Raw genomic sequence first — 27,009 nt, 5'->3', positions numbered from 1 at the left:
AAACTAACAGTATAAAAGTAAGATCAAAATCAAGTTTTAAAAGCTTTAGAAAAAAGAAAAGTTTTTAGCTGAGCTTTAAAAACTATGATTGAACTTATAGTTCGCAAATGTTCTGGAAGAGCATTCCAGGCGTAAGGGGCAGCGGAAGAAAATGGACGAAGCCGAGCAAGGGAAGTAGAGACCCTTGGGGAGATAAGAAACATGGCATCAGAGTAGCGAAGAGCACGAGCGGGGCAATAGTGTGAGATGAGAGAGGAAAGATAGGAAGGAGCTAGACTGTGAAAAGCTTTGTAGGTCAACAGGAGAAGTTTATATTGGATTCTGAGGTGAATTGGAAGCCAATGAAGAGATTTCAGAAGTGGCGTAACATGGTCAGAGCGGCGAGCCAAGAAGATGATCTTAGTAGGGTGACCATATGACCGGATTTGCCCAGATTTGTCTGGGTTTCTGATGGCAAATCCGGGAGGGGGTGGGGAAATCTGGATTTTTTTCAAAGAACAGCTCTAATGGGAATTAACAAAAATGCTTATACATCATTTTTTAAGATAAAGACATGAAACTTGGCAAAATGATAGCTCTTAGGAAGGGCTTTAGTCATACAAAATTTGAAACAGATCCGTTTACCAATTGATTTTTTAGGATTTTTTTAAAAATTGAGGTTTTAAAATTACTATTTTTAAAATCGTCATTTTTAAAGTTAAAGAGATGAAACTTTGCACCATGAAAGGACTTAGATAGAGCTTTAGCAATACCAAATTTGAAATAGATCCGTTAATCCATTGATTTTTTAGAATTTTTTTAAAATTTGAGGTTTTAAAATTATTATTTTTAAAATTGTCATTTTTAAAGTTAAAGAGATGAAACTTTGTACCATGATAGGATTTAGGTAGAGCTTTAGCCACACCAAATTTGAAACAGATCCGTTCATCCATTGATTTTTTTAGGATTTTTTTTTTAAATTGAGGTTTTAAAATTATTATTTTTAAAATTGTCATTTTTAAAGATAAAGAGATGAAACTTTGTACCATGATAGGATTTAGGTAGAGCTTTAGCCACACCAAATTTGAAACAGATCCGTTCATCCATTGATTTTTTAGGAATTTTTTTTAAAATGAGGTTTTAAAATTATTATTTTTAAACTGTCATTTTTAAAGATAAAGAGCTGAAATTTGGCACCATGATAGATTTTAGGTAGAGCTTTAGCCATACCAAATTTGAAACAGATCTGGGGGCAGTAGCAAACCCTGTTAACAACAACAGCAGCTTGCAATGAGTGAAGATACAGTCAGAAAAGATATTTGAGGGAAGGGGAGAATGTAACACAGAGTATAGAAAAAGCTTCAAAGTACAGCAAAACCTACGAAAGTAGGAGTGAGTGAATTTAATTTCAGATACATTGAATCTCTCACTTGTTCCTTATTTCAGTGATTTTAACATTAAGATGTTTTGTAGAACAGATTTGTCTTAAATGTGTGCTGTAAAATCAGACATGTGACCAAGGCTATGTTTGGGTGGGCATGCCCCCTTGGTACTGGACATGCCCCCTTGGGGGCGACCATGTTGTCCTCCTTTTTGGTTTCCAAAATATCGTCACCCTAGATCTTAGCAGCAGAGTGGTGAACAGAAACCAATGAACTGATGTGAGAAGAAGATTGCAGTAGTCCAACCGAGAAGGGTGACCATATTTTGGAAACCAAAAAGTAGGACAACATGGCTGCCGCCCTGAAGGGGACATGCCCACCAACATGGCTGGCACCGGGGGGCGGGGGGTTCCAGCACCAATGAGGTGTGCCCACCTGAACATAGCATTGGTCACATATCTGATTTTACAGCACACAGTAAAGACCAGCCTGTTCTATATAACATGTTAAAATCACTGAAATTAAGAACAAGTGAGACATTCAGTGTATCTGAAAATAACTTCACTTACTCCTACTTTTGTAGCTTTTGCTGTACTTTGAAGCTTTTGCTATACTCTATGTGATACATTCTTCCCTTCCCTCAAATATCTTTTCTGACTGTATCCTCACTCCGCTGCAAGCTGCTGCTGCTGATAATGGGGTTTGCTGCCAGCTGGTTTTTTTTATTTTTACATTTCAATTTTTAAAAAAAACTTGTGTATGATTGTCACAAGTTTCTCTACTCTAACATTAGGGTGGGTGTTGTGGGCAGTGGACACTACTTCGCCCATTCACACTTCTCACTCATTGCATTAGCTTTTCAAGGCTTGTGCATTATCACCACTTCGCACGTCTAGACTCTGAACTCCTGTCTACTTCCTACACAAACGTGTGACTCTGAGACCCTCTTTCTAATGCCCTGCGTTGCAAGCCAGCACCATGAGGTTAAGTTACATTGGTGTCTCTGGGTTGTCTGTGCAGCCTCTGTTGTCTCGCTAAGTCATTGCAGCCAAACCAAAGCCTTCAGCCTCAAGCAATCCCCCCTCCCTCTCTCTGCCAAAGTCTGCTGACAGTCCAGCTGGGCTGCACACTTGGTTGGGGATATTGCTTATTGCAACTTATTGCTTGGTCATGTCTGGTGTCTCTTACTTTAAAAACCTCTGCCACCAGCCGCCTCCGCCTCCACCTCCTCTCCTCCCGCACAACCACTCGACTCGGATGCACTCTTAAAATACTCTGGGTGACAAGCCAGCCTCTCAGGGCCAAGCTACAGGTGCACCATGGTTGCCTACAGCCTCTCTCTGCCTTATGCCAGCCAGCCAACATCTCCAGCCTCAAACAATCCCCTACCCCTCTCTCTGCCAAAGTCTCCCAACAGTCCAGCCAGGCTGTGCACTTGTACCCTGTGGCCGGGGGTATGGTGACAGCTTATAGCTTGGTCACATCTGGTGACTCTTGTCATTTTAAAAAATCTCCACCAGCAGCTGCCTCTGCCTGCACCAACACTAGACTCTGAGACACTCTTTAAAAGGCTCTGTGTAGCCCACTAGCCTCTCAGGGCTCAGCTACAGACATCTCTGAGTTGTGTCTTCAGTCTAACTCTGTCTCTAAGAGATATGCCAGCTAGCCAAAGATGCAAATCTATTTTTCTCTGAGACACACTTCAAATGTTCTGCATTGCATCCCAGCAGTGCAGACAGAGCCTAGCTCACAAGTGAACAAAGTGAAGCAAAGCAATGACATGCCAGATTCCAACAGGGCATCCACAAAGATGAGAGCCTCTCTCTCGACTGGAACCTCACTTTTGGTCATGAGAGTTTTTTCTTTAAGGATGACCCTTCATTACTCATGATGTGGAACTTTGAGAAAAAGGCCTCTGGCCCATTCTGTTTTGCCCTGTGGGCTGTTTTGACAGACTTCTCCTTTCCAAAATTTTGAGTTGTGAATGCCTTGCTTCTGCTGAGCTCCAGGTACCCGACTGCCCACCAAATCTGCAAAAGGAAAGGTGTCCTGATCACCCAGCACTTCTTAGCTAAAAACTGAAGATCCCCTTGATGCCAATGGCTGAAACTGCTCAAGGTGCAAGTCCCCAAAGAGGACGTTTGACAACCTGAGTTTGAAGGATATGAGGTGAACTTGGCATATGGGGTGGATATGAGGTGAACCGCTTCAAACTTGGCATGGCTAAAGTCCTCCTTAAGAGCAATCAAGGTGCCAAGTTTCATCTCTATATCTTTACAAATAACAATTTTTTAAAATAATAATTTTGAAACCTCAAATTTAAAAAAAATCTAAAAATCAACGGATGAATGGATATGCTTCAATTTTGATATGGCTAAAGCCCTACCTAAAAGCTACCATGGTGCCAAGTTTCATCTCTTTATCTTTAAAAATGACAGATGTAATCTTTTTTTGTTAATTTCCAGTAAAGTAAATGTGAAGGATGGGAAAAATATGGATTTTTCTTCAAATTTCATAATTCCCCCCTTCCTGGATTTGTTACCAAAAATCCTGACAAATCCAGGTTTTTCCTGTCATATGGTCACCCTACCTCCAGCATGCTGACTTGTGCTGAGTCAGTTGAACAGATTTACACTGCTCCAGTCCCACCCTCATTGTCCACAGAAATGGCACCCAGCCAATGAAATGTTGTAAAACTAGACAATAGGCGTGTGCAGAGCAGGTTTTCTTCACCATGAAATTACAGTCAATGGAAATTAACCAAAATGCTTACAGTTCCTTCATTTTTAAAGAGAAAGAGATGAAACTTGGCACCATGGTAGCTCTTAAGTAGGACTTTATCCATGCAAAATTTGAAGCAGATCTATTCATTCCTTACTATTTAGGGGGGAATTAAGTTTGAGGTTTTATTTTTTTAAATAAAAAAAGCTCTCATTTTTAAAGATAAAGAGATGAAACTTGGCACCATGATAACAACAATAATAACAACTACTACTACTACTACTACTAATAATAATAATAATAATAAATTTCTTACCCACTTGTCCATTTTGAATGAGGCAGGGAACAACAGTAAGTATAAAATACTGATTAAAAACATATACATTGTTAAAACATCCAAAAAAAATCCTAAAATCATCCTAAAATTCCACTGGATAGGCATGCTGGAAGAGATCAGTCTTTATAACTTTCTTAAACACTAAAAGACTGCTAAGTTGACAAATCTCCTCCGGCAGACTTTAGGCATGCCAAATTTGAATGAGATACCTTCATCGGTTGATTTTTTACAATTTTCTTTAAAAAAAATTCCCCTCAAACCATTCACCCACATAAATGCACACACATACACCTCTTATTCTGTATTAATCCATCCCTACACATTTATGGAGGATAAAAGCTCCTTCCATAAATGCGCAGGGGTGGATTAAAGCAGAATCAGGTACTGTAGGTGTGTGTGTTTATGCGGGTGAATGGTTTGAGGGGGGAATTAAAAAAATCGTACAAAATCAACTGATTAAGGGATGTCATTCAAACTTGACATGCCTAAAGTCTGCCTTAAGAGCTATCAAAGTGCCAAGTTTCAACTCTTTATCTTTAGAAATGAGGGAGCTGTAAGCCTTTTGTTACATCCATCACATTGGCTGATGTGTCTGGGATTTTCTGTGGTTACCTACAAAGTTGTTGATTGTTTCATTGGGACTTTGGCTGGGAAGAATGGGTGCAGTGATCCTATGTTTGTTTGTTTTATTTCATTTTTATACCACCCAACAGCCGAAGCTCTGTTCTTCTTCATGGTCTCTGTGCATCACACATCTGGGCTCTAAAGACCACCAGTAAATCAAGGTTGATGGCAACTACAACTAGAGTGCCTGACACATCAGACTATACACCATAACCATCGCATGATTTAAGGATAATCAGTCTCAGCCCAAAATATACCATTACCTCTTATAATGCTTGACTGGAATTTAAGGAGTCCTAGTGAAATTTACTAGCTTCTTCTCATCTCAATGAGACTCCATTATTGTCCTTCAGAATAACAAAGGCCTGTGAACAGAGCCAATTTGGAAGTGTGAATAATATTTACACCTCTGTTATTGCTCATTTCAGAAGGGAAGCTGATGAAAAACAGCAAAAGCTTCAGTAATATAGATTAGATTGAAACTGCTCTTGTGATTTAGGCGTTTTAAAAAGCCTTTAAAGCTTTAATTAAGAAGTTATCTTGGTTGTCTCTTACTTCTGGCAAATGCATTAGTGGTTGAGTTCAAAGTAATATCACAAAAACATAGTCTGAAGAGCTTTGCAGTTATTTAATCTGTTTTCCTACAGCCCTAAAATGAAATTGCTGCAGACAAATGTAAACTCATTATTATGTCTTATTTATATAATAAGTGTTTTATGTAAATTTTAATACATTTGCTCAAGCTGTCCATTTGTACACATTCTGGTACAAGCTATCAATGGCTGATACATACAAAAATGTGCTCTGCCAATAAACGGAACACCATTTCTTATGACTGTGGCAGAAAACTGCAGTAAAAGGTGATAAAAAAGCTAATCACCTCTCTTGACCTCTAATTTATGGACATGATATCTTACTCCACCCACCCCCAGTGAGAGGAAAACATTTCCAACAGTTATCTTCCTCTATACAAATGAAAATTGCCATCCACAATTCATCATGACAATATGATAAAACTATAAAGAAATGCTTTAATTTTAATATGGTTCCAGCTTAGGGAATGGACTAATCTTTGGTATTATATAAAACATTATACAAAATGTATTTATTAATTACATTTCTAGAGTAATAAAGTACATTTTAGAGGAATCCATACACACATACACACAAATACACATATTGCTTCTTAACTGTTGCTTTTTAAAATTTGGAATTAAACTTCATTGCTGCTCCCTTCAAGAAAAAGATTCTGACTTGGATCCAACAAAGCACTGGCAGGGGGAATTTTTCCACCCCTTCCTTCCCCTGGCACCCTCCCAAGCCACCAAAAATACCTTGCAAGAGAGTCAGAGGGCCCTCCTCAATGATGTGGGCTGTGGTGCAGACGGGGAAAGGGGAATGATGACAATTAGACAGCAGCACCTTCCGTGAGCAGAGTTTCTGCTCGCCCAAGGCGACATCACCAAATTTTCAGCAATTTCCATTTTTCCCTGAGCCCCTCAATTCATTAGTGTTCCCTCCCACCCAGGAGAGGCTCCGAAGCAACAAAGATATTTGGATATCTACTTTTGTTGGTTGATGCCTATAACACTGAACTGAATAGCAGAACAAGTTACTTTCAGCTTGCATCCATTCCTTACTATTCTTTTAGACTTACGTGAACTTGATTACATGTGTATCAGCATCTGAGCTTTCCAAGTTCCCAGTTTGATACTGTCAAGAACTCCATTTCTGATTCTGTACTCTGACTGTGAGATAATTTCAAAAGTGTCATTTTATTTCTGTACAGAAGGGAGCTCTCTCCACATATCATTTTTTTCTCATCCATATGGGAACAAATGATATTGCCAAGTGGAGCTACGAAGAAATTGCATCAGACTTTGAAGCTCTGGGAAGGAAACTCAAGAACTTTGGGGCCCAGATAGTTTTCTCATCCATCCTCCCAGTTCTTGGAAGAGGATTAGAAAGGGAAAGAATAATACTCTGGGTGAACGACTGGCTACAAAGGTGGTGTGAGTTGTCAAGGGTCTGAAGATAAAAAGGGGAGGCTGAGAGATGCCCAATCATCTCCACGTACCTGTGTCAGCTTGCGGATTCTTGGATCCTGAACTGGGGAGACCCCTACATTGGTAACGCATAGGATAGGCTTAGGTATTGCTTTGTTATTTTGCCTGGGGTGCTGTTCCAAAAGTTCTTTTTTTGATCTGTATAACTTTTTATTCTTTCCTCTTCCCCCTACCTAAAAAAAATCATGTGTACCTCAAGAGTTGTTTGTGCCTCCTTCCAGGTAAACCTCACTACTTCATTCAGTGCCTTCTGTGTGGTTCATTGATACCATGTTACGTGTTAAGCTTGGGGGTTCAAAATAGAGGATGTTGCATTGAACCCTTATTTTTGCACCCTCCAGGGTGTCCTGGAAGGTCTGAGAGTCCCCTTGCTCAGGGTGAGATGGATGTAAAGACATGGTGGCAGTATACCCAAGTAGTAGTTTATTCCTGCCTATACTGCAGGGAAATTTCTCCATTCTCTGATTAAAGTAAACCTTAAGAATCCTCTAAACCAGGGGTGGACAAGTTGTGCTCTCCAGATGTTTTGGCCTACAATTTCATCATCCCTAGCCAACATAGTAAGTGGTGAGGGTTGATGGGACATCCGGAAGGCCACAGCAACCTACCCTTGCTCTAAAGATGTGCTGTCCTGGGAGAATCTTGTGCTGCTGGTCCTCTGCACATTACCTGTAATAGACCTCCATCTGTTTTTTACACTGTAGATGACCAGGCCGCTGCTGACTGAACTTAGAATATCATGTGGCTTGAGGCATTGGATTCTCTGAATGACAGCACCAAGTCCCTGCACATAAAGTTTTATATTTAGATGTAGGGATTGTGTCACGTTTGTATGATCTATAGCATCAAGCATTCTGTTGGAGCTGAATAAAAATCTAGCTGTGATACTACAATTAATACTAGAAAGACCCTAATGCTTCAAGTGGGGTACCTTTGTTAGATGTCATGCATTCTTGACCCAATGTTTTCCCTTTGTTACTGAGAGACTAAGGAAATAACTTGCTCTTACCATACTTTTTTACACAGCTGATATATCCTCCATGCTTGTCCAGCATGGAACTGTACCATCATAAATGTTATGATGTCTATATTTAATAAATAGATTGTGTAGAACTGTTTATGTTGTGATATTGTGCATGCATTAGTGAAGGGGATTTTTTAATCTATCTCATAAGTATTCTCCTGATTTGTGTACAAGAAGCCTATTTCAGCAATATAACCTTTTGGTAGTCGTATGCTGAGTTCATCAACTGTGAATGGATCTGTCATTTTCTATGTGTAATATTTTATAAGAAGGTAATAGTGATAGTGTTTTTAATGGCCTTCTTGGATTTTTCTCCACTTTAGCCGATCCAGTTTTAGTGAATGACAATGAAGACTGCATCTACTTTGCTGGTAACTCCCTCGGCCTTCAGTCAAAGAAAACCAAAATTTACTTGGAAGAAGAACTGGATAAGTGGGCTAAAATGTGAGTACTTCCCAATGGCACAAATTACTAAATATGGTTTTAAAAATTGTTTTAAATGTTAGCTGTTTTTCTGGTTTTAAATTTTGTATATAGATTTTTAATGTGAAAAACTGTGAAGAAGGGTGAATAAAGACATGTTCTCCACTAACTCTCTAGGCATGTTTTATTTTCCATAAACAAGATAACAAATGGCAAACCTGATAATGCAAATTGCACTAGGGCTTCTATCCTAAACACACTTATCTGGGAGTAAGTCTCATTGACCTCCATGGGTCAGATGTGTATAGAATTGCACTTATCTGTTCTCCCTTTAAAATAGGAGTCGCACTTAATAATAATGGCAGTCTGCTTTTTAGATCACTGTGAGGGAAGGAAGGAGTGAAGGGGATCATTTGAACTTTGGTTAGCACTTGTCTCTCTGTTGTTCATTTAGTACATCTAACTCTGCAGTTTTGCCAGCCATTTAAAAACTGCAATCCTGCCCATTTTTCTATGATTATCGTACTACATCAAGGAAATGGCTGACTTCATTCAGGAGGTTAAAGTTAAATAGTTCTCTTCTCCATTCAAATGAGGTCTGAAGGGATCATATTTCATCTCCCACACTTTTCCTTTTCATTGCTTCATTTTTTCCACACATGTTATTGTCTTTGTGAAGGAATGTTAGGTGAAAACAAGACATTCTGGATTATGGTTACAGTGGTTTGAACAAGAACCACTATATTCCAAGGTGTTTGGTTTCGGGGCAAATAATGTATGTTGAAAGTTCTAGAGATGGGTGAACTCACCTGCATCCAAACTGTTGGAGACTCGCCCCCACTGTTGCTCATTGGGCAAGCTTCTTTTGAGACTCAGCGAGGCCCAAATGTGTGCTCTACAGCCATCTGCCCTCACTCCAGATATTGCTCATTTACCCCATTGTGTTAATGGTGGCCATAAAGTCTGCATTTTACATAATGGGGGAAATATGTAATTTCCGGAGCCTCTGTTGTGTCATATATTGGAGGCTCCAGACTAGGACATACAACTGCCAAGCACTCATTGGGCCTTATGGGTGCTCAGAGCATTGATCCATGAGTGTGCTGGAGGCATATGACTGGGTCCAGGAGGGCAGACATGGAGGAGTTGGTCAGACTCCTGAACTCAGTCGGATGTCTGTGACATCACTAGTTGAAACCGCTTCTCTCACATCTACCACATAATCCTTTGCATGTTTTTTTAGAAGTTATACAGCTCCTTCCAATCTGCAGTATGCAAATCATGAACTTCATTTGCTTTGGAATTTGTATTATGAAGGTGGTTTTAAAAACATTTCACACTAAATAAGAACTTAGAAAGAACAGGAAGTCTTCTCTTTGCTGCTACTTTCTGGGCTTTGGGCTTTGGGATGAATACGTTTTCCTGGTTCAAACTGGTGCCCAATTAAAAACTTTAAAATCTTGGATTTCTCCATCAATTTCTATGTGCAGTTTTTTTAAGGATATTTAAACATGGCTTCTGAACCTAGTCACAGAATTCCAAAACAAATAAATGAATAAATATAATTTATCTAGTTACAAATTACCTGCTTGAGTTTCAGAGAATGTGCAGAGTTCCTTGAAGAGAGAATGGTCTGAGAGAGAGCATCTTTGGCCTCCTGATTAGATGGTTTTAGGAAGACCCAGACTGACAGTAAAGTCACATATTTCTGGGAATCTGAGGTAAATGAAAGCCAGATTGTCAGCAGAGACCAAGTATCACTTTGTCTAGTGTGCAATGATCTCTACTTCTGATATCGGTAGTCTAGTCAGCAAATTGCAGGACAACTCCAGGCACTCTTGAATGAAACGGATTATCTAGATCCATTTCAATCGGGTTTCAGGCCTGGTTTTGGAACAGAAACTGCCTTGGTCGCCCTGTGGGATGACCTCTGTCGGGAGAGAGACAGGGGGAGTGTGACCCTGTTGGTTCTCCTGGACCTCTCAGCAGCCTTCGATATCATCGACCATGGTATCCTTCTGGATAGGTTGTCTGAGCTGGGAGTTGGAGGTACTGCGTTGCAGTGGTTCCGCTCCTACTTGGATGGCCAATTCCAGAAGGTGGTGCTGGGGGATTATTGCTCTGTGCCATGGGTCCTAAGCCATGGGGTTCCACAGGGCTCTATCTTATCCCCTATGCTGTTTAACATATACATGAAGCCGCTGGGGGAGGTTATCCGGAGATGTGGACTGAGGTGTCATCAATATGCGGATGATACCCAGCTCTACCTATCCTTTTCATCAAACCCAGGTGAGGCAGTGACTGTTCTGAACCAGTGCCTGGGCACGGTAATGGACTGGATGAGGGCTAACAAACTGAGACTCAATCCAGACAAGACGGAGGTACTGTTAGCGGGTGGTTCATCTGTCCGGCGAGGTGATGTTTGCCCTGTCCTGAACAGGGTTGCACTCTCCCTAAAGGATCGGGTCCGTAGTTTGGGGGAGCTCTTGGATCCAGAACTGTCCCTTGAGGTACAGGTGAACTCAGTGGCAAAGAGCACCTTTTATCAGTTTAGGTTGATATACCAACTACGCCCTTATCTGGACAGAGATAGCTTAGCTACAGTTATCCATGCTCTGATAACCTCTCGCTTGGATTACTGCAATGCATTATACGTGGGGCTGCCTTTGAAAACGGTCTGGGAGCTTCAGCTGGTACAAAACAGGGCAGCCCATTTACTAACAGGGACTGGCCAGCGAGATCACATTACGCCAGTCCTTTTCCAGCTTCATTGGCTGCTAGTCCAGGTCCGGGCCCTATTCAAAGTGCTGGTATTGACATTTAAAGCCCTAAACGGTTTGGGGCCAGGTTATTTGAAGGAACGCCTCCTCCCATATGTACCTGCCTGGACCTTAAGATTATCTACAGGAGCCCTTCTCTGTGAGCCCCCGCCAAAGGAAGTGAGGCAGGTGGCTACTAGAAGGAGGGCTTTCTCCGCTGTGGCACCCTGGTTGTGGAATGAGCTCCCCAGAGAGGTCCGCCTGGCGCCTACACTGTACTGCTTTCATTGCCAGCTGAAGAAATACCGCCCAATAGAGCTTCGGCTATTGGGCGGTATAAAAATGTAATAAATAAATAAATAAATAAGACCTTTTTATTCTCTCAGTATTTTAACACTTAATTTTAACTTAAATTTAAATTTTGCTGTTTTAACTCTGTATTTTAATCCTATATCAATTTTGCTGCGTGGTTTTATCCTGGTTGTGCTTTTTATACTGTATTTTGTAATTGTGCTTTTAACCTGTTGGTTGTTTTATTGTGGTTTTATTTTTTGTGAACCGCCCAGAGAGCTTCGACTATTGGGCGGTATAAAAATGTAATAAATAAATAAATAAATAAATAAATCAGAAAATTACTTAATGGCTGACCCACCTTCTTAACAACTCTCAACTTACATCTCAAAAGAGCTGTGCATTTTCAACTGCACAAAGCACTCTTTGAAAGAGCTTAAGAACTGGATGTATATTCAGGAACAGAACCTAGAACATATGCTTACTCAGGCTACACAGCAGGATGCCACCTTACCAGATGCACCAGGGGTTCACTGTTGAAGTACATGGGAATATAGTATTGGTCACATATCTTTCTCCATCCTCCTTTACAAAACACTTCATTCTTTTTCCCCTCCCTCCTGGTTTTCTATTTGTTTCCTCACAACATCCACTTAGCATTCTGTGGTCACTCATTCCTTATTGGGCTATTTTGTTCCTATAGATTTTTTGTACTTTTGGAAACTTTGGAGTTCCCCTGAATTGGCTGATACCTCCTTCTTATGTGTGGGTGCTGCTATATTGGCTACATAAATGACAAAACTTGGAGAACTGAATTGGAACTAGAGTTTGTTTGTTTTTATTTAAGAAATGTATGCTGTTTCCCCCCTACAAAACAGCAGTTCCTCAAAGAGACTTACAAAAAAAGAGAAGAATTAGGCCCAGGTGAACTCAGTGGCAAAGAGCACCTTTTATCAGCTTAGGCTGATATACCACCTACGCCCTTATCTGGAAAGAGATAGCCTAGCTACAGTTATCCATGCTCTGATAACCTCTTGTTTGGATTACTGCAATGTGTTATACGTGGGGCTGCCTTTGAAAACGGTCCGGAAACTTCAACTGGTACGGTTGGAGTTTCTAACGTACGGTTACTAACAGTACGGTTACTAACAGGGACTGGCCGATGAGACCACATTACGCCAGTCCTTTTCCAGCTTCATTGGCTGCCAGTCCAGGTCTGGGCCCGATTCAAAGTGATGGTATTAACATTTAAAGCCCTAAATGGCTTGGGGCCAGGCTATCTGAAGGAACGCCTCCTCCCATATATTCCTGCCTGGACCCTAAGGTCATCCTCAGGGGTCCTTCTCCGCGAGCCCCTACCAAAGGAGGTGAGGCAGGTGGCTACCAGGAGGAGGGCCTTCTCCGCTGTGGCACCCCGGCTGTGGAATGAGCTCCCTAAGGAGGTTCGCTTGGCACCTACGTTATATGCTTTTAGACGCCTGGTGAAGACCTTTTTATTCTCCCAGCATTTTAACAGTCTATAAATAAATTTTAACTTGGTGTTTTAAATTTGTAATTTTGCATTGCTGCTGTTTTTATCTGGTTGAGCTTTTATATTGTATTTTATACTGTTGTTTTATACTTTGAATGTTTTTAATTTTTGTGAACTGCCCAGAGAGCTTCGGCTATTGGGCAGTATAGAAATATAATAAATAAATAAATAAATAAATAAATTAAATTAAAATAAATACAATCATTACTACACATTTAGAACAAGTAACTGTGTGGGCAGCACTGAATTGGGTCCGGTTGGTGAAGGGAAGAGAACAAATTAGACAAATTAGTAGGCTTGGCGGCCACAGATGGCATGGATCCTGTCGGTGGCCAGTCCACTAGTTGACCGATTTCCCTTCCTGGCCTGCATACCAGGAGCATTGGTCGTGGATGACAGGGCCAGGGGCACACCATGGCATAGACTGGCAATGTGAACCCCTTTCCACCACCCCGGATGTGGCCACCTTGCAGCCTCCATGCTAGTCTGGTCTTGGTGCTACATCCCTGAGATCCCTTATGGGAATCCTTATCACGTGGGAGCAGGGAGCCCAGTCCTGTTCCTCCTCACCAATGGATCCAGCCTACATAAGTTGTGACAAATGTTATAAAATGAAGCATCCACAAAGAATTTACTGATAGTCCAGATCACCTATTTACAATGGGGAAGGCAAAAATTGGTCTTTGCCTATTGGTATGCACTTGGAATTCTTTCCAAGCCCTATTAACTGGCAACTACTTTTTCAACTGCAAGACATCTTACTACCGGGGGTAAAGTCAGCAACTGCAACCCTGCAGCCTCATGGGAGGTCTGCCTTTAGGGGAGTCAGGTTGAACAGGAGCAAGAAGGAAGGAGAGATCTCGCTCTGCTGGATTCATCTCTTTGGCCCCCACCTGATCAAAGCACTGACTGCTCTTCACTGTCTCCCTTTGCCGCTGGTCTGCATGCTTCCACAAATCATGGCTCCCCGTTAAGAGAGGAACTTGGCAAACAGCAATAAAGACAAAAACACAGAGAATCAAAACTAGCAGTCAGTGAATACAATTAATTAAGAGCAGAGCCAAATAGAGTTTGACTCAGAGTTTAAAAAGAAATGTCTTCAATTGCTGCTGACAGAGCACAGCTATGAAAGAAAAATAAATAAATGATGATGATATCCAACTTGTATGGATATGTGCACATACATACAACAATGTTAGTTCAGCTCATGTAGTCAAATATTTTCAAAAAGACCCCTTGCCAAAAATATCTAAAGTCAGGTCAAAGAAATTTATTGAGGAAATATCAGAAGCACACAGTAGATAGCACTCTGTTTTTTCAGGAAACCTAAAGAAAAGTAAATGTCAAAATAAGGCCAGACCAAAATAGAACAGTCAGAGAAGAGCAGCTTATATTTAGAAAAGTCAGTGCAGAATGTCCAATACAAACACAAGATGTGGAAGGCTAAAGGGTTTTGGCATTAGAAACATTTTGCTTCTAGCAGAATCAATTTCCAGCCAGTAGTGACTGAAGATAGTTCCCATTCATGTTAATCAGCTCACCATTGCAATGATGACTGTGTTATCACCCAATGCTTTATGACTTTTTGCATTTCAATTCCCTCTGAAATTCCTTCTTCTGCTCCTACCCAAACTTGTGTATATACAGTAAAATTGCCAATTTGATGTTAACCTGTTATGAATCTGTTGAAACGTATGCCAGAAAACAAATCCTGTCAGACTAATTTGATCTCATTTTTTGATTGGGTAACCTCCCTTGTGGACTGTGGGAATGCTGTGGATGTAATATATCTTGACTTCAGCAAAGCTTTTGACAAAGTGCCCCATGATATTCTGATTAACAAACTATCTAAAAGTGGGCTAGATGGAATAACTACTAGATGGATTCACAGTTGGCTACAGAATCGGTCTTAAAGAGTGCTTATCAATGGTACCTTCTCAAACTGGGGTGAGGTAATGAGTGGGGTACCACAGGGCTCAGTCCTGGGCCCAGTGCTCTTCAACATTTTTATTAATGATTTGGATGAGGAGGTGCAGGGAATGCTTATCAAATTTGCAGATGACACAAAATTGGGATACCTAATACCCTGGAAGACAGAAATAAACTTCAAAGTGATCTTGATAGGCTGGAGTGCTGGGCTGAAAACAACAGAATGAAATTTAATAGGGATAAATGCTAAGTTCTACATCTAGGAAATAGAAACCAAATGCACAGTTAAAAGATGGGGGATACTTGGCTCAGCAATACTACAAGCGAAAAAGATCTTGGAATTGTTGTAGATCACAAACTGAATATGAGCCAACAGTGTGATATGGTTGCAAGGAAGGCAAATGCTATTTTGGGCTGCATTAATAGAAGTATAGTTTCCAAATCACGTGAGGTACTGGTTCCTCTCTATTCGGCCCTGGTTAGGCCTCATCTAGAGTATTGCATCCAGTTTTAGGCACCACACTTCAAGAAGGATGCAGACAAGCTGGAGCGTGTTCAGAGGGGGTCAACCAGGATGATCAGTGGTCTGGAAACAAAGCCCTATGAAGAGAGACTGAAACAACTGGGCATGTTTAGCCTGGAGAAGAGAAGGTTGAGGGGAGACATGATAGCACTCTGCAAATACTTAAAAGGTTGTCACACAGAGGAGGGCCAGGATCTCTTCTCAATCCTCCCAGAGTGCAGGAAACGGAATAACAGGCTCAAGTTACAGGAAGTCAGATTCCGGCTAGACATCAGGAAAAACTTCCTGACTGTTAGAGCAGTACGACAATGGAATCACTTACCTAAGGAGATTGTGGGCTCTCCCACACTAGAGGCATTCAAGAGGCAGCTGGACAACCATCTGTCAAGTATGCTCTAAGGTGGATTCCTGCATTGAACAGGGGGTTGGACTCGATGGCCTTTTAGGCCCCTTCCAACTCTACTATTCTATGATTCTATGATTCTATGAAAAAAGCTTATACCAGAATGCATTTGTTAGTCTTTAAGGTGCCACAAGATTTTTGTTAATTTTTGTTGCAATCGACTAACACACTTACTGCTCTTGAAATTGTTATAATGCTTCACTATCTTTTTTTTTTAAGTTAATTTTATTTCTTTCATTTCATTAATGATGGGCTGCTGTGACATAATTAAACAAATATTCTGTTTAAAGGGTTTAACATATTTTACCAACCATCTTGTTAAACCCATCTCTTCTTATACAGATGTTATCTTCAATTAGTGTCTTCTTGTTTTTTCTCTCCAGTTTTGAAAAATATATATATTGAACTGATATGGTACAGTATTGCAAGTCTGAAAAACTTGGGGATTTAGTTCAGGTTTGTGGGAAACCTTTTTAAATTATCATTTTATATTCTACCTACTGTATCCATTCTTCATCTCTTCTTGTGAAATGGTTAAGATATCTTATAGGTCACATAGATTTCAGGATGGGAATTAGGAAGAAGTAAGGCTTCAGTTGGATAAATGGTTTATAAAATTAGTCTGATAAGTGTGTGTATAAGGTACTTTATTTTTTTAAAAAAAAACCAGGGCCATTTCCAGAGCTTTCAATCTATTCCGTGCTCAGTATTTGAGAATTTAGTACATGCAAAATCTATAGCCTATATTCTTACTATTTCCCTTATGCTACACAGAATAAAATGTGTATCAAAATGCTGAACTGAAATTACTTTGGATTAGATTAAATTAGTCCATGAGTCACAACAAAAATACTTCTGTCTATATAATTGCCTTACTGTTATTGCTTTATGCTTAATTTTTCGTTGGATTCAGATTTGTCCTACACAGATTCCTGCCACCTCACCCCAGTATAATCACAGTGAAATATCTATAGTAGCTCATAGGAACTTTACATTAAATATATAGTATAGGATTGTTTCTAAAGGGGATCAATGAATCTTGTAAAATGACAGAACAAATGTAGGTGAAGGTCTAAATCCTACCAGTTAATTTAAGGACAGACACAATTAATTCTTCCACTGCATTAGTAGCCAATATGTGTCACTGAACTGCTAGAAAACCTCTTCAGCCATTTCTCCCTTTCCTGCTTCTTTCTTGTTATCACTGCTTCTGCCACATTTTCCTCCTTTTTGAGCTGGCGAAGCTTAAGAAAATGCCCTACAGCAGGTTGCCTGAGGCAGCAGTGACACAGCCTTTTCCCATTAGAGGGCCCTGCCTGCAGGACACTTTGTTAGCTTTCCTAAGTCAGAAGAGGAGGAAGTTGCAGTAGTAGCAAGCAAGAGAGTGGACAGGTAGGAAGAGGTAATACTGATGAGCTCTTACGCTGTTCTGACAAGGTTCAGGGTACTGTGAACAACGTGAGTCCTGTTTTTATATGGTGTCTTCAACCAGTTAGAGCCATCTATCAGGACATTCTCCTGTGCATGCCCCATCAAAGTGAATGAAAATGAAGGTTTCCTCGAGGAATCTGCCCCACGTATTTTAAGCACTAGGATTACATCAGAAAGCCAGTTTGTTCTTCATTAGTAGAATATAAGTCATTCAAAAAGTCCCTTCCAAAAACTTTTACAGCAGTCTAAAGAATTCTTTTTGCCTTTAACTGTCTTGCTGAAGTTGCAATTATCACTGCTGGCTTACTGCCTACCCAGTTTCTTGGTAGGGCCCTTACCTGCCTCCTAAAGTAAACTGAAGGATTCACAAATGGCAGGTAAGGGGAATGTGCAAATGACTTGCAAGAAGTCAGTTAGAAAGTGTGGCAGCAGCAACATAACCCATCACAGTGGGAGAATTCAAGGTACAAAGAATTGCTGCCTGACAGCACTTAATACAGAATTATGCTGTCTTGGTGAACAAAGACAGTGCTGGGTAAGTATTAATTTGTGAAGGATTGGTAGATCAGTTACAGAGCACTCGTACTGCATGCTCTGTTTCCAGGATAATAGCTATGGAAGTTCTCTGACATAGGGATGCATGAAGATTTTGTTTCAGTTCTTTTTTTGATCACAATCTAGCAAAATTTGCAGGTTTGTTCAAATACAGGATTAAATGAATTTGAGATTAAAAAATGAAAGTGAGAGAACCAGAATTTAGAGGTTTGTCCATCCAGGCCTGGGACTTTGAGTGCTTAGCTTAAGTCTGGATTTGAATCCCTGGCCATAGCTAGATGGGGCGAAATCCCAGGATGATCCCTCCCTTGCCCCGGGATCTTGCACTATCCTTTAGGCACGTTTTTTCTGCGGTCTTGGGCTGAACCTGAGACCGCGGAATGTGTGGCCAGGCACCGTGGTTTGTCCTGGTTCCTCGGGATTCCTCATGAGGAGCTGGGCCCCACGCACTGGGTACAGAGCTCCTCAGGAGCACTGTGCCCATTGGGGGTGGGGGGAGCAGGGATTTTTTTTAAAAAAAAACTACCTCTTGCACACGATCGCTCATGCACTGCTGCCTCTTTAAAAATAATTTTTAAAATGGCAGGCGCAACGCCTTTCTCTCTGAGGTTGTCATGCGCCGCGTGTGAGCAGAGGGGGATCTCGTGATTAAAACATAGGTCTAGCTAAGGCCCTGTAAGTTCAGTCAGGTTTGTGATGCTCAATTAGGTTTGACATCATTTCATTTCTGACATGCTCCTCATCTTTAACAGCTACATGTCAGGCTTTCTCCATGCTGGCAATAGGTGTACTTATGGAATTTTGCCCATGCAGATAGAGAAGAAATTTGTTTTGGTTAGGTTGTCATACGAATTTACCAAAATTTGCAAATTTCTTCGTATTTGGAAGAGAGAGAACTTGAAATTTTAAGAAAGTCAAATGTGGGGAAAAAGTGAAGCTGACAGGTTCATTCATCTCTACCCTGAGACTTTGGAGAACCAGTACTGAGCCAGATGGATCAGTAGTCTGACTCAGTATAGGTAATATTAATATGACAAAAAACAACAACACCCAGATAGTAGAAGCAATAGTTTTGTCTTTATACCGTAATGTACAATGATGCTACCTTCCATGTACTAATTTAATAGCTTCCTCTTATTAAAATCATAGGTTTCTTCCAACAATCACATATTATTTTCTGAAATATTAGGGGTAGAATACCAATGGCCAAAGCCTCCTTAGAAGTTATTACCCTCATGGAGTGGAGTAGCCTAATGTGCAAAGATATACATTCTCTGATTCAGGGCCCCAATTTTACAGCCTAAATGTAATAAAATGTATTGTGCTCTCAGGAAAGGCTTATGGAGTGGCATGTGATTAGAATAAAGGACTCCCAAGACTTTGCCTTCACTATATATAGTTATATGTTGATCTATCTATCTATCTATCTATCGACACATAGATGCACGGTCTCGGAATTTATATTGGTTGTCACAAAAGAATAAAAACCATTAGATACACCTACCAATAATATAGACAACTATAATTAGTACTTTCTTTCCACCTTGTGCTATACTTTGAATGTTCATACTTCGTTCTTCCAAAAATAAAATATTCTGCAATCTTAGGTTCATATCAGTTTTTCATCGTAGCCTGGAAATTATTTTTGAAATTGTGTATTAGAACTGCACGTGGGTGAAGGCAGCTTTCACCAGCTAAATTCAAAGGGAAGGGCATTACAAAATACAGGAAGTGGGGAAAATGGAAAATAGCATTCAATGCTATTTCATCCCACTGTCTATAACCCACCGTTAGAGAGTTATTTCATAACTGCTAATTCTATTAGGATTTTTGAAGGGTAGAGTGCAGAGAAAACTTCCCTAATTTCTCTTCAGCTTCCTGCATTTTCCCAAAGCATGTTAAGGGTCTTAAGCAAAGAAACAAAAAAAAAATATGTAAATCAGGAACTAGTTCTGGGAGCTTCATTCTCCCAAGCATCATTTAAATTTCTTCTCCGTAACAGTTACAGTGTGCTTCACTTAATATCCTATATTTTATTTAGTCTGTAAGCATGTTAAGGTCTCATTTACTTTTAATTAATTGTACTGTGGCTTATTTTGTTTGGTGTTCAAATCTTTCAATAAGAAGGGTATTTTATGAAAGGTTTAAATTATAAGACCAGTGTTGAAGGGGAGAAAGGGTAGGGAATTCACCTGGGGATGTGGAAGGCTAAGCATATGAAATTCAACGTTTAAAATTTCATTGATGTGTTTATATTAAAATCAGTAAAATATAAAAAGAAAAAAATAATTGCTGTTGCTACTAGTATTGTTTCTCAGGCATTTGCACCATTGCACATTGCGCAATGGTGAAAACTGAACCAGTGTCTACGTAATTACATTGTTTGGCGGAAGTTGCATATGACTGTTGTTCACAGGACAACATGACTGGCATCAATATGGGCAAAGTTTTTCTCATAGCCACCATGCATTGAAATGGTTGAAGATGGACCCCAAGTCCAAGAAGAATTACTTTGGGTCCCTTTGTAATGTAGTGGTGGGGAAGTGCATTGCCACATCTTTTTCCTGTGCTATCACTAATTTTTGGAATGGTTGACTTCCTCTTAGCTGGGAAGCAATCAGGTGTGAAGGGATTTTGCAATTGGTCTCACCTATGTAGTTATGAGCGTCCAAATGTTATAAGTAGTGGTATCATTTGGTGGTGGGGCAGGGAATATTAGCACAAAACATAAGACAAAATGTCTCCCGAACTGCACTGAAACAGTGGCCTGGTTCAGACAACATGCTAAACCATGCTGCTTAACCACAAAATGGTTAATTGACCTTAATGCATTCCATTAACCATTTTGTGGTTAAGCAGCATGGTTTAGCGTGTTGTCTGAACCAGGCCAATATCTGGTTACAGCTAGCTTCTCTTGCCCTATTAAGTCGCTAGAGCTTGACTGAAATTCCAGTGCAGTCAACAAATTGACTTCAGCAGACATATATGATATTTCAGTGTGGCTTCTAGAAAAAACCCTAAAAAATAGTGATACACATCTTGGAACCAAATGGATTAACTCTAATCTTCCTTCATTTTGTTTACTGAGGTATGACTCAGTCAACAGAGCTGGAAAAAAGTCTCAAAATGGTATCCAGTATTGTTATGCAGGGATAAGGTCATGTGGAGATCAAGGTGGGTTCCAGTAATCAGGCAGTGATAGGTCTGAGCTGAAAATTCAAAGTTTTGAATTTTGGGCTTGGAATTCAGAGGATGCTATGAAAAAGGACATTGAAACCATGTGGGGATTTTGGTGGGAGGACGACATCATGGGTCAAAAAGTTCACAGAAACTTATTGGTAGGTGGCATTCAATGGCAATTGTTTCTAAAGTGAACAAGTGAGGGTCAAAAATGGTATAGAAAATAAGCCACTTGCAAAAATAGATGTAGATGTATTAGGTTCACAATGCATTTTGAGCATTTCTCAAAATCCTCATCAAGGGAATTTTTCTTCTACATAAAATACTGCCTGAAACTACTTAACTTTGTTTGCCTAAGCAGATTCTAGGATATTGGGGGTGAAAGGGTAGGAATAGTGCTACTGGCACCCCTCTTTTTTCTCAGCACAATGTTCTGGATAGAGTGTAATTCCTTGCATTCTGAGGGTGGAAAATGACAGCTGCCACACACACAAATGAAAAAACAGGGGCAGCTATTTCCCTTCTATATGATATTACCAAGGTATTCTGAAAGCAAATGTGACTTCCTGCTGATGGCTGCCAAGAGAAGCACAATGTGGCTAGGGATAAGTTTATTTCACCTCTAAAATTCACCCATTCAAAATGACTCTCCCCACCCCATGTTTCACCACTCACAAATGGAACAGCACAATGGAGGTAGTAGACCAAATTCTTTGATTTTAATGAAGAAAAAACTAAAAAAAGAAAGAAATGTATCTCGAAAGAAGAGTAACCTGAAGTTCCTCAACTCTGAGGTATGTAGCCATCCTTGACTATGGGAGTCTTGAGTCTTCCTTTATCTCTCCCTCAAGGCAAATTCAGTAGTGTTTCTATGACGTGCTGGAATGTGTCTGAATCACACTTGCATTCTTTCCCATTCCCTTGGCATTATAGGTTCCTCCTGACGAATAAACAATTATAGTCCAGTGAGTTCTGAAAAGTGGTCTGAGGATTGCTTTTATAATACTTTTTCCAATAATAGCTGCTTGGCCTAAAAAGCATGGACCGCTGGTGCACATGTTGAAGATGGGGCCACAAATGCCCCTGGGAGCACTGGACCGTGCCATGGGTGACAGCCGTATTTTCCCCCATGCACTGTTCCTGGATACGTCAGTACATCCCATTGCATTTGTGGCCCTATCCTTACCATGTTTAGCAGCAGCATCTGCAGATTCTAGCTGCATCAAGTGGCTATTTGTGGTCCTAAAATCGTGGGGCAGGGTAGGGTTAAAAGGCAGCCCTCAGACCACTTCATGGAATGATGTCTTTAAAAAGTGAGGTGTTTTTTTTAAGAAGCATATTAATGAGCAAGCAGAACATTAAAAAATAGAATTTAAAAATAAGGAAGTGAAATTGACACAAGCTGAAATTTAGATTGATCTGTCCAATCCTACTGAGAAAATGAGTTCTCCCTAAAGATGCACTGCAGGTCCTAGAATGTCCCTTTAGTTGAGAGATTTCAGAACCACACATGTGGAGTTTGAGGTGTGTGTGTGTGTGTGTGTGTGTGTGTGTGTGTGTGTGTTTTAAGAGGTGGCTTAACATAAGAAGCTTTTGGTGGAAGGGAGGCTAATTTCTGCTACATTATTAGAGGGGCCAGCCATTCTCATTTAGTTGCTCAGATATCTGGCCCATACAATTTGCTTGCTGACATATTAGCATTTTGTTACAGAGTTACCCCCCACTTCTTTGTGATAAGACCACAATTATTGTGGTTTGTTTAGAATGATATCATCTTTTCTCTTCTATGTTGTTTGTACACAGCTTCTTGTCTTTCACATTCTCCTACCTGGCCTAGCTGTTTCTTTTTTCCTCTTGACACTGCCTCTATACTAATCCATTTCAACCACATGTGGTTTGGCATTTCACATGCCAAGTGTATTTCACAGTGTTTGAAAGTGGTATCCTGCAGTAGTCTTCTAAATGTTGATAATCCTAGTAAGTATAGCTTCTTATGCAGAGTTACAGGTGACTAAATATTTTGATTTCAATGGGCTTAGATGTCTTAACTATGCATAGGACAGCACTGCACAAATTTCTTAAATACAAAGTGATTTTGGGAGTAATCCTATCTCCTCTAGACAACATCTGGGGGAAATAGGATATTTTGGTCTCCTGGCTCTGAGGTAAGAAACAGGGCTCCAACCTTGGAGCCAGGAAACTGTGCTCCAAGTCCCGTCACCCTTCCCCTCGTAGCTGGCTTGGAGAGAACTGTGCCAGCTATCGCTCCACACTTGGAGAACAGAGCACAGAGAAAGGGAAAAGTGGGCATTCCCAGGGGTGGAGTTGGGAGACTAGGGGTCAGCCATATGACATATTCTATGGCTGCCCTAGCCTCCTTCCCTCCCCCTCCCTGAAGTCTCTGCTAGGCAGGTGAAAATCCCCATCTAGCTTAAATGCAGAGCTGGAGGCACAAGGCACCTCCTGCTCTTTATAGGATACTTGTATGCCTCTGAGTTATGAATACTCAGGGCAGATTGCATAGGATTGCATCCCTTAGGTTGTGAAGCTTTGTAATCTTGTATAAGCATCAGGAATGCTCCACCCTGTCCTCATAGTTTATATCTGCTTTGGGAGAATGAGAATTTCGCTGGCACTTTCTGCCTCCTTAGGGAGGATGTGGCGTTATAGGCCTGTGAGCCTTAACTCTCAATTTCCCTGCTTTTTGGAGTTTGGTTGAAAACTGTAGAGCCTTTAACGTTGTTTTGTAAACCGTAGGTTTTTTGTTTATTGAATTATAAGTATTAGTGCAACAGGTAAGTGACATTACATTTACAATTACATTTCTAAACAAAAGTGCTCAGTCCTGCATATCGCTCTTGTGCTTGATAGACACATACAAATGGGATATGTGAATGAGTCTTAACTAGTCCTGACTCAGAACACTTGGAAATTATGAAACACTGAAAATGAAGGTTGTTTTTCATATTATGTCTCACTACTGAATCGCTTGCTGATGAAGAGTTGAAGTGTCCCCATTGAAAAGCATTATGAGTGCTGGTAATATTACAGCCCTCTGTGACGGCTGAACTCTTATGGCTCTGATGCCGTTGATAACCTGATGCTACAAACACCATATGATGGACATAAACGTTTGCATTAGCCCTGAAAACATGCCTAGGATTTGATTACCCTAATAGACTTGTATATTGCAAGGGTCTTCAGGGAAGTACTTTCCCTCCCTCCTGAAATGCTGTGGCATATAGCGCTAAAGGATTCAGGATCAAGCATGGCTGTTAGCTCTAGTCTAAGCACTTTACTGCTGTATAGTATGGGGATTGGGGTGGCATATTGTATAGGGGACATATAGTACAGGGAGGAGTTTTAACTTCCTGGTGTACATGTCTCCAACCTTTCCAGAATATGATAAGTTATTAGGGTCTCACGCAGGCCAGTTCCCCTCTTTCTCTCCACCCTCCCCTCCCCCCCCATTTTTGGTTCCTCTTACACAGCTGACATCTTTCAACTTTTCATGGCTTAGCCATAGACTTAAATTCTAGACTTATTCAGTCTGACAGACTTCCAGTTTCCCTCCTTTCCCCACAGTATTCCTGTCTAATTAACCAAGCTCAGAGGCTTGGTTTTCTTCTTCTAGGGTGCAATCTTATGCCCTTTGAAGAAGTGCTCCGGCAGAGCAGAAGGCGTGATAGAGGCAATTTTTGCCTCTCTATTCTCGTGTTTATCCCCCCCGCCGATAAACTTCTGAGCCCATCTAGAGAGGTCGCACCACTGGGGCGGGGACCACTGGAGAGTCCATAAGATCCAAATGTCCACTGGTATGTCACTCCTCACCTCTCCAAAGTTGCTTTTGCGACCTTGGGAATTATTTCCATGGCAGGTGGAGGGATTGGGATCCAGAGTCCCCCTCCTGAGGTTATCGGATTGCCTATGGCTTCAGGAGGGGAAATCTGAAAATTCCTATTGTCCCTGGGGACACTCATAGGATTTCTCTATAATTTCTTTATATTTTAATTTACGAACATATTTTCCAGTATCTTGGAAATTCCTTGATTATGAAGAAATCACTAACTTATTTTTGGACCCCATTAAAACCCCAACTCCTTTTTGTTTCTACTTGATCACCCACATTTACTGTTAGTAAGGATGATAATGATGTGCCCATGCTCTATGATGCTTCCATACTGCCAATAGCCAAAGCTCTCTGGATGAAGCTCTGTTTATTACATCCTTTGTTGAACATGGGCAGTCAATAAGTTGACGTCAACACTGTGACTCTCTTTGTTTCCATTCATACCTGGACTGAGCCAGTTGGAGCAGGACAAATGGAGAAATAAGCATATTTATGAAAATGCCAGGCTAGTAGATGCCAGGCTGCTTTCTTTTATTTTCTTTGCCAAATTACAGTTCTGCTTCTTGAATACTGCAGCATTTCTTTTTCTATTTCTAGCAAAGCAGGAAGGTAGCTCGTTATAATCTGTCCTAAGTCTTTCAACTTGGTTTTATCTGTATCCAATCCAAACTACACTAGATAATGGTATATATATTGCTTGTTTGCTGTGGTTGCATCTGGTACAATAACACAATTTCATTCATGTTCTCTACCAATTCCGCAATGAGTGCTATGTTCTTGTTGTTATCACCATGCCAAGGGGACGAATATGAATTTTCATCTATTCTCTTTTTCAGAGGTGTTCATGGACATTTCATTGGTAAGCGACCTTGGGCATTGGCAGATGAATGCATCGTGGAGCTTATGGCTGATATTGTGGGTAAGAGAAGACAAATGTCATTCGAGGCCATTTTTTAAAAAAATAATCTAAAAATTCAAACATAGACCTTTTCTTCCAAAATGTTCCAAGCACTTTCCTTTTCTGATTGCTTCTCAGTAAGTATGAGAGGTGACATTGTATTTTAAAACTCTGAAATGAGAAGATTTAATACAGATCGTAATATATGACCCAATATATATCATGAAACTAATTGCAGTGTTGGGCTCTGGGATCACCATAAAGTACTTGGTCTAAAGCATTAAACCAAAGGAAACTTGGCACCCCTACAAATGTCTTTTCATGTCACAGTGAATCAGTGATAGTTTCTTTTGTTTACAAAGCAATGGCTGTCTGTTACATGATAATGCCTTTAATTGCTGTCAAGAGAGCCAAATGTTTACAAAAATTAATGGTACAGATTTTTATTTTTATTTTAAAAAAATAGGATTAGTATTACCTGTCAAATTGTCTAAAGAATTTACAGGGAAGGGAGAGGACAGGTGATGTGAACAGTTGGGTCACTCCATACTAATTACATCACAAGCAATATTCAGTAGATGATTGTAATAGTTGTACATCCATATTTCACAAAAGAAATGGATGCACTCACTATTTAGGTAAGGATTAGTATTGCATATTCCCAGTCACAAATGATTGCGCTATGAGTGATATGAAAACCCAGTATCCCCACAATAGATGCACTACCTTGAAGGAAGCGTGCTTATAAAGCATACAGAACAGCTGTGAAGTGTACATTTGCTGTGAAATAAAAGGTTATATAGAAATCCTATGATACGTGTATGTGTGTGTGTGTTTGGTTTTCTCTTTTTGTTAATGAAATTCTATATGATAATTTCTGTGAACTTCCAAGGACAAGTTTTGACAAGAGATGAATTTGTCTCAAGATGTGTCTGGCAGTTTTCAATGCATCTTTGCCTTGTCTTAGCCCAATGTTTCTATCCATCCAGATCCTATAACTGAGCCATGTAAAGGACTGTCAGAATTCAAGACACATCTCATATTCCCTTCATTGTTTACATAGCACAAAACTGGTAATATGATGGATAGATTGAAGTATGTAT

At 40.3% G+C, this 27,009-nt stretch overlaps 1 protein-coding gene across 2 annotated transcripts in view; it reads left to right on the top strand.

Annotated features, from left to right (window-relative positions):
* KYNU (kynureninase) overlaps positions 1 to 27,009 on the top strand; it is a 122,928-nt gene that overhangs the window by 19,698 nt on the left and 76,221 nt on the right. Inside the window, exons 3-4 of one of the 2 annotated variants that reach the window (XM_063116586.1) lie at positions 8,457 to 8,577; positions 25,845 to 25,867. In XM_063116586.1, the coding sequence (XP_062972656.1) occupies positions 8,457 to 8,577; positions 25,845 to 25,867 (144 nt within the window). Of the gene's footprint in view, positions 1 to 8,456; positions 8,578 to 25,844; positions 25,928 to 27,009 lie in introns of both variants that reach the window. The other variant, XM_063116585.1, reaches the window with a different exon arrangement.

Source organism: Elgaria multicarinata, chromosome 2, assembly GCF_023053635.1.
Source record: "Elgaria multicarinata webbii isolate HBS135686 ecotype San Diego chromosome 2, rElgMul1.1.pri, whole genome shotgun sequence".
NCBI lineage: Eukaryota > Metazoa > Chordata > Lepidosauria > Squamata > Anguidae > Elgaria > Elgaria multicarinata.
The sequence above is the reverse complement of the archived record's forward strand: the minus strand, read 5'-3'. Positions and strand labels throughout refer to the sequence as shown.